General features: G+C 43.5%; 1 protein-coding gene across 1 annotated transcript in view; it reads right to left on the bottom strand.

The window, feature by feature from the left end:
• LOC145407236 (uncharacterized) overlaps nt 1–4,836 on the bottom strand; it is a 54,739-nt gene extending 49,903 nt beyond the window's left edge. The window contains exons 1-2 of the mRNA XM_080278271.1: nt 4,728–4,836; nt 1,288–1,404 (exon numbers count right to left, since the gene is read on the bottom strand). Of these exons, the coding sequence (XP_080134397.1) occupies nt 1,288–1,404; nt 4,728–4,836 (226 nt within the window). The remainder of the gene's footprint in view (nt 1–1,287; nt 1,405–4,727) is intronic.
• Between the last annotated feature and the right edge of the window lie 2,664 nt (nt 4,837–7,500).

Below are 7,500 nucleotides of genomic sequence, written 5' to 3'. Positions count from 1 at the left end.
AAAGCAAATGGAGTGGAGAGAGAGGGCGGTGGTATAAGGTGTGTGTGTGTGTTTGGGAGAGGGAGCGGTGGTATAAGAGGTGTGTGTGTGTGTGTGTGTGTGTGTGTGTGTGTGTGTGTCTGTCTGTCTGTCTGTGTGTGTGTGTGTGTGTGTGTGTGTGTGTGTGTGTGTGTTACATCGCATCCCACGCCATAGAATTACGTTATTAACCCAGTTCCGCGAGGTGAAAGCAATCAGATACGTAATGAACCCCTCACTCAAGCCTCCATCATCCACACACACGTCACTACCATCATAACCTCTAACCTTTCATTTACCTGTTGCTAATTAGGTGAAAAGATCATTATTTTTATTTTTATTATTATCCTTGACACCTGTGGAATTTTGAATATATTAAATGAGAGTCCATATTACTTTATTGTTTTTCATTAGTTTGTCTCCCAGGCTCATATACTCGTCGGGAAAGGAAGCTCCCTAGCACCTCATTCTTAGCGATTTAGTTTTGGATATGCCTGACAGAGAAAGAGAGAGACAGACAGATAGACATAGAGAGAGCAAAATTGAGATATAGGCAGACCGACAGAGACAGAGAGGCAAAGAAAGGAAAATAAAGATAGAGAAAGCACAAACACACAGATGAAATTTCCGTGAATGCACTGTACTTGCTGCCGGGGAGGAAGGGAAGGACAACACCAGATCATAATACAGAGCCGCACAGAGCCAGCAGAACGTCCCAGTTGGCAGAGCGACAATAACACTTAGGGAAGGCAGTAGGCGAGGCGTAAGGACTAGACTCTTTTTGCTCTAACGTGGCCTAAAATTGCCGTCTTTTCCCTCTTGAATGCTGAGTTGTAGCGGTAGAATAACACTTGAATATGGTACTAGTCACGAGGAAGTGCTGTGGAAAGAATGAAGAGCCGTAGTACTGCCTTATTCCACCATTTTGCTCTAACTTGTCCTAAAATTGCCATCTTTTCTATCTTGAATGCTGAGTTGTGGCGATTGAATAACACTTGAATATGGTAGTAGTCATACGAATATGGATCCACCTCAAAATCTAATCAAATCTTTCTTGACCCAGTGCCTACCTCTCCACCACTTGTCATTGAAATCCTGATAACTTTTTGATTCTCTCTCTCTCTCTCTCTCTCTCTCTCTCTATCTCTCTCTTTCTCTGCTCACCTGTCTCTGTCGCATCTTACCTTAATATTTAATTGATTCGTTCATTCTTTCTTTTCTTTCTTTCTTTCTTATACTCACCTGGGCACTAACGATCTATCAGCTTACCTGTGAGTGCCGCTGAGAGTGCGGCGATGAGCAGGGACACCACCACGCCCATCCCCGCCCACTGCACGCCCACGCCCACCATCACATACCCGCCCACGCCCACGCAGCTGCTCAAGCCTGGAGAAGAGTGAGAGATAGGGATCAGTTCCGGGTTCTGTTGGGTTGGGATGGGGTAGTTCCGGGTTCTGCTGGGTTGGGATAGGGTGAAGTCTTAATAGAACTAGCACAAGACAATTAACAAACACTAACTACCCAATTAAGAGGGAGACGCATTTAAGCCTTTTCCCTACACATCGTTACAAGGATGGAGTTGATCTTGATTATCTTGACTTGGTTGATTAGTGTTTGGTTGAGGAGGATTAGATTGTTTAGTTTAATAAGATGAAAAACCTTGCAATCTCCAGAAAGACCAGAAGGATTGCAAAAAGTTAAGAGAGAAAAATAAACAAACTGAGCTAAAAATCAAGACCTGCTTATTTTGATCAGACTGTACACGTTACACACACACACACACACACACACACACACACACACACACACACACACACACACACACACACACGAGAGAGAGAGAGAGAGAGAGAGAGAGAGAGAGGCATTCCTCATAGGGGCGAATGTGACCCGTGTGCGGAGTCAGCAGTTACGCCGGATTAAAGAAAACAGGGTCGGTTGAGCACACCACATCTCTGGGAAGTGGAATACGAGTCAGTGTAAGGCTGGAGAGTAATAGTATGAGTTAGGAAAATATAAATGAGGATATATATGAGGATGGAGACGACGACAACAACAACAACAACATTATTCATCATTATCATCATCATCATTATCAAAACCATGTTGTATGTTCGATTAAAGGTGATTAGATGACAGAGAAGGGGACTGTGTGTGTGTGTGTGTGTGTGTGTGTGTGTGTGTGTGTGTAGGAGGAAGAGAAATAACGAGTGAGCGAGGCGCAGTAACCACAGGCCCGGCGACCATTAGTGTGTGTGTGTGTGTGTGTGTGTGTGTGTGTGTGTGTGAAGCTCGTATATCCCAACAACACATTTATGTTACAGTATACCCTCAGCCAAACACCCACGCTCTCTCTCTCTCTCTCTCTCTCTCTCTCTCTCTCTCTCTCTCTCATTAAACATGCTGATACCCCATTCTCCTAATTAATGTTTCCAGAATGACTCAGGATTAAGTCATGAAGCGTCTCCATTAATTACCATACATAATTATATATTTATTTTCATTGTTATTATTATTTTATTTATTTATGTTCTTTTGTCCTGAGTCTCTTCATTACGAGGACCTTATTACGCAAAGGTATATGTGTTCGTGATAGAGAGAGAGAGAGAGAGAGAGAGAGAGAGAGAGAGAGAGAGAGAGAGAGAGAGAGAGAGCAAATTTAATTCTGACAGTTTTTTATCCGATTTTAGCCATACTTGGTGGGAGGGTTGAAGGTAAGTGGAATGGTTGACCTATTTTATTTAACAGTAGGTCAAAGGTTAAGGCACTAGGTCAGAGGTCAAGGTCACAGGGCTGAGTCAGTTTGTCCTAGCAAGATCAACGTTTTCATCTGTGTTAGACTGAACTTGGTGGAAGGGTTGATGGTCAGGCAAGAGAGAAGGGATTTGATTTGCAGAAGTCAAAGATCAAGGTCACAGCAAGGTCAAAGTTCAACCCGTGTGTCTGTGAGTGAACAAAATAAATAAAACAGTTTTTTATGCTTCCAGCCAGATACAGTGGATGTGTTGAGGATCAGGCAAGGGGTAGATTTGTAGTTTTTGAGGTATGGCTAGGTCAGCTTTTTTTTTTTTTTTTTTTGACCAAATTTTGAGGAAGGATTCAGAGTAAGGCAAGGATTAAGGGAGTCTGCCTTTTAGAACAAACAGTCAAAGGTCAGGGTCACAGAGAAAGGTCAAGGGTCAGGGTCACAGAAAGGTCAAAGGTCAGGGTCACAGAGAAAGGTCAAAGGTTTGGGTCACAGAGAGAGGTCAGGGGTCAGGATCCTAGAGAAAAGTCAAAGGTCAGGGTCAGAGAAAGGTTAAAGGTCGGTCAGAGAAAGGTCAAAGGTCAGGGTCACAGCATGGTCAGCTTAGTCATGTTTAATACTTAGGTAGGGTAGGGTAGACTAAGGTAGGTAAGGTTAGGTCAAGGAAGTTAGGTTAAATTACACTAGATAAGGTCAATTTAGGTCAGATTAGGTTAGGTTAGGTTAGACTGAGTTGGGTTAGACTGGGTGCCATCAAATTTCGCCTGGTTATTAAATTGGCCTTTCATGTTCTATGTTCTTATGTTCATAGTGTTCAAAATAGTGTTCATTTAAACTTTTCAATGTGTTTTTAAAGCTGGTCAGGTCGTTCAAAAAATGTTCAAGGTGTTCTGAAGTTGTCTTATTGTTCAGATGTTCTAGTGGTCAGAAGTGTTCATTGTTCAGAATTGTTCAGTGTTCAAAGGTTTTCGGTGTTCAGGTGTGTTCAGTGTTCAGAAGTGTTCAGTGTTCAGAAGTGTTGAGTTCAAAAATGTTCATTGTTCAAGTGTGTTCAATGTTCAGAAGGGTTCAGTGTTAAAAAGTGTTCAGTGTTCAAAAGTATTCAGTGTTCAAGTGTTTAGTGTTCAGAAGGGTTCAGTGTTTAAAAGCGCTCAGTGTTCAAAAGTGTTCAGTGTTCAAAAATTATAGTTGTTCAAAAGTGCTCAGTGTTCAAAAGTGTTCATGTGTTCCTTGTGTCCTAAATTGTTGGGGTGTTGTAAAGTGTTCAGGGTGTTTCAAAATGTTCAAGATTCTCAAAGGTTTGTAATGTTTTCTGAAGTGTTCAAAAGTGTTCAGCGTGTTTTGGATTGTTCAGGGTGTTCAAAAGTGTTCTAAAGTGTTCAGTGTACGTGGAGGATTTTTAATGACTAGATACCAGTAAATTTGAGAGAGAGAGAGAGAGAGGGGTAAACAAACAGGAGGAAAATGGAAGAAAAATGGGAGAAGAAAGAGAGAGGGGGGAGGGAGGGAGAGAGAGAGAGAGAGAGAGAGAGAGAGAGAGAGAGAGAGAGAGAGGGGCGAAGAGAAACAAAGGAAGAGAAAGGAGGAAAAAATAGTAAGGAAAAAGAGTGGAGGAAAGACAAACAGAGGGGGAGAGAGAGCGTGGTAAACAGCGTAGCCAGGAAAGCAAGATCAAAACAAGCGAGAGAGAGAGAGAGAGAGAGAAACTTTAAGACAGAGGAGAAGGAAGAGATAAAGAAAGGAAGGAGGAAAATGAGAGAGAGAGAGAGAGAGAGAGAGAGAAGGAAGAGATAAAGAAAGGAAGGAGGAATATGACGACAGACAGAAATACAGAAAGATACAGAATGGAAGAGAGCCAGTGACGAGAGAGAGAGAGAGAGAGAAACTGTAAGATAGATGAGAAGGAATGGAAGTAGAAAGGAAAGGGGAAAAAGACCACAATTGTGAGAAAGAATTGACCTACCCAGAAAAGCGAGGTCATAGCAGGTCAGGTGGTGGGAGAGGCGGGGGTCAGGGAGGTCAAAGGTCTTCCTCCTGGTCACCCCCGCCCACACCCGCCCGCACCACCCCATGGCGCCCACGACCTCGCTACGGGGACGCGGGGTTGGGCGGGATTTTGGATGTTGGGCGAGTTTGGGGGCGATTTTTAGGTGTATGGACAAATCATGGGCTAATTTTAAGCGAACTGGGCGGGTTGTTTGCGGAATGGGTGTTTGTTTCTAGTTTTGGGCTATTTTTAGGTTTGGTAAATAGATAGTTTTAGTAGACTGGGGTATTTTTGGGCTTCTCGGGCGAGTTTAGGGTGCTGGGCGAATTTTGGGCTCTCCCGGCGAATTTTTTTACAAGCTGGGCGAATTTTGGGCAAGCCGGGCGTATTTGGGGCGAGCCAAGCGAGTGTGGGAGCAAGGTGGGCTAATTTGGGGGGAATATGGGGCAAGCCGGGCGAATTTTGGGTTAACTGGGCGAATTTTAGTCTATTTGGAGTTTTTTCGAGTGAGATGGGCGATTTTTTTATGACTGACTTGGCGACTTTAAAGCATAGTAGGTCAGTGATTTTATTTTTATTTTATCTCATTTTTTGAGCGATTCTGTTGGAAAATTTTTATATGTCCTCAGTTTTTATCCTTTTGTTTTGAATTTGTTGCCTGTTTACTTTCTCCTTTATTGTCTGTTTGGTGTCTTTCCAGTGTTTGTGTTTGTCACCAGGGTTGGGCTTGCTTTTTCTCGCTTCTCCTTTTTGATTGTTTGTTTTCTTCGCTAATGTCTTGTTTGGCTGTCTTTTAATTCTGCCTTAAGTGTTTTGGAATGGCTTGGTTTACAGCGTTAGTTCCGGGTTCGTTAAAAAAAGTTATGAATGGTTTTTCGTCTTGTAAATAGTTTGTCTCTCGTCTCCAAAATTCACTGAAGATTCGGAAAACTTTAAGGGGTATTCAGAAGCCTTTAAAAAGTATGCGGGAAACTTTAAGGAACAGGTACATATTTCCATGTTAAAGTGTACGAGGCTAACGTTACGGAGCGCGAAAGTAACGCCAGAAGTGTCAGTTTCGGGGGTGCCACGTTTTGACACAGTGCCACGTGAGGACCGTCTGGCACTGGAGGGAGCTCAGGCACCTTCTCTCCCCTCTGTCTGAACCACCACTGAGGCTCTCCACCCGCCACACTCCCCTCGCGGCCCCCTCAGGCACGTCCAGCCAATCACGGCCCTCGATATCACAGTGACGTCATAACCCGACCAATAGGGGGTCTGGAATTTTGATGACGTCATAATTCGACCAATCGGAGCCCTGGGATTTCCTTGACGTCCCACCTGACTAATTACAACAACCCTCGGGCACGTCCAACCAATCATAGACCTCGAGATTCCCGTGACGTCATGGCCTAACCAATAGGAAGTCTGGGATTTCCATGACGTCAGACCCAGCTAATCACAGCCCCGGGAACCCATGACGTCACACCCGGCGACCAATAGCATTGCCTTACCTGGTCTCGTCCACCGTCCAATCAAGCTCGCTGGTAATTGCGGGGTTATAAACAAGGGCCGTGACGCTCGAAATAGGAACCGAACCAGCGCTATGCAAATAAACGAGGCCCACAAGCAAGAATACCGGCTGACGAGGTGATTAAATCGTTGTTATTGTTCCCGCGACGGTCGTTATTGCCGGGGCAGGTGTAATTGGAGCGGCGGCCTGTGTTATGAGTCAAGTGGTGTCAACTCTTGTGACTCTTGTGCCGTCCCCAGTACCATGGTCCCCAGCGGGCTATTTATGAATGTGGTTGGCCAAGAACTCGGTGTTGCATTTGTGAGCTGGAGCTTATGTGGAGGGAAAAGGGATTCAATTAGCGTGCTTTACCTGTGCAACCTGAGAAGGTGTTGAGTCCAGGATATCACCTAACACCAGTTATTATTTTTAGGAGAGACCCATTAGCCTGAAGGAGAGACACTTTCCACTAAGCCCTTCAGTCTCATTGCATGTTTGTGATTTATTTATCATTTACACTTACGCCAGGCAATTTATTTAACCCAGGATAACCTCTCAGACTGAAGGTGTTAGGGATAGGCTAGGTGATATTAGAGTTGCTTGGGTTAATTATGTTAGATTTCTTTTCTTTTCTTTTTTTTTACCACCACCACCACCACCACTACAACAAACAGGACAACACACTGAGCCTGTCCTCATTAGGGTGGCTAATTGTGGGGTATTAATGAAGTATGTTTGAGCCTGTTTGTGATCATTAAGCTAGTGTTAATAGTACAATAGTGTGTGATCAGAGCGGTAATGAGATCTTGTTAATGACATGACCACTGCCACGGTGATAATGAGCAAGATAATTAGGCTGGAAGTGTTGACCTGCCCTTGTTTTTTTGTTTTTTTTAGTTTTTTTTTAGCTTTGTATTTGTTTCCCCTGTTTTCTCTTCTGCTGTCTCTTCTCTTTTTCCCGTTTTCTTTTTTCTCTTGTTTTCTTCTCTGTTTCTCCTGTTTCTTCTCTTTTTCATCTGTTTTCTCTTTTTCTCATGTCTTCTCTTTTTCTCCTGTTCTCATTTCTGTTCTCCTGTTTTCTCTTTTTCTCCTGTTTCTTCTTCTCTTTTTCTCGTGCTTCCTTTTCTCTCGTTTTCATGTTTCCTCTCTTTCTCCCGTTTCTTCTCTTTCTCCTGTTTCTTCTTCTCTTTTTCTCCTGTTTTCTCTTTTTCTCCTTTTGTTTCTACTCTTTCCGTCAGCACTTTTCTTTCTATATCA

The sequence above is a fragment of the Coenobita brevimanus genome, chromosome 72 (assembly GCF_032717465.1).
Source record: "Coenobita brevimanus isolate Jiangsu-jjx chromosome 72, ASM3271746v2, whole genome shotgun sequence".
NCBI lineage: Eukaryota > Metazoa > Arthropoda > Malacostraca > Decapoda > Coenobitidae > Coenobita > Coenobita brevimanus.
This window is presented reverse-complemented; position numbering and strand designations above follow the sequence as displayed.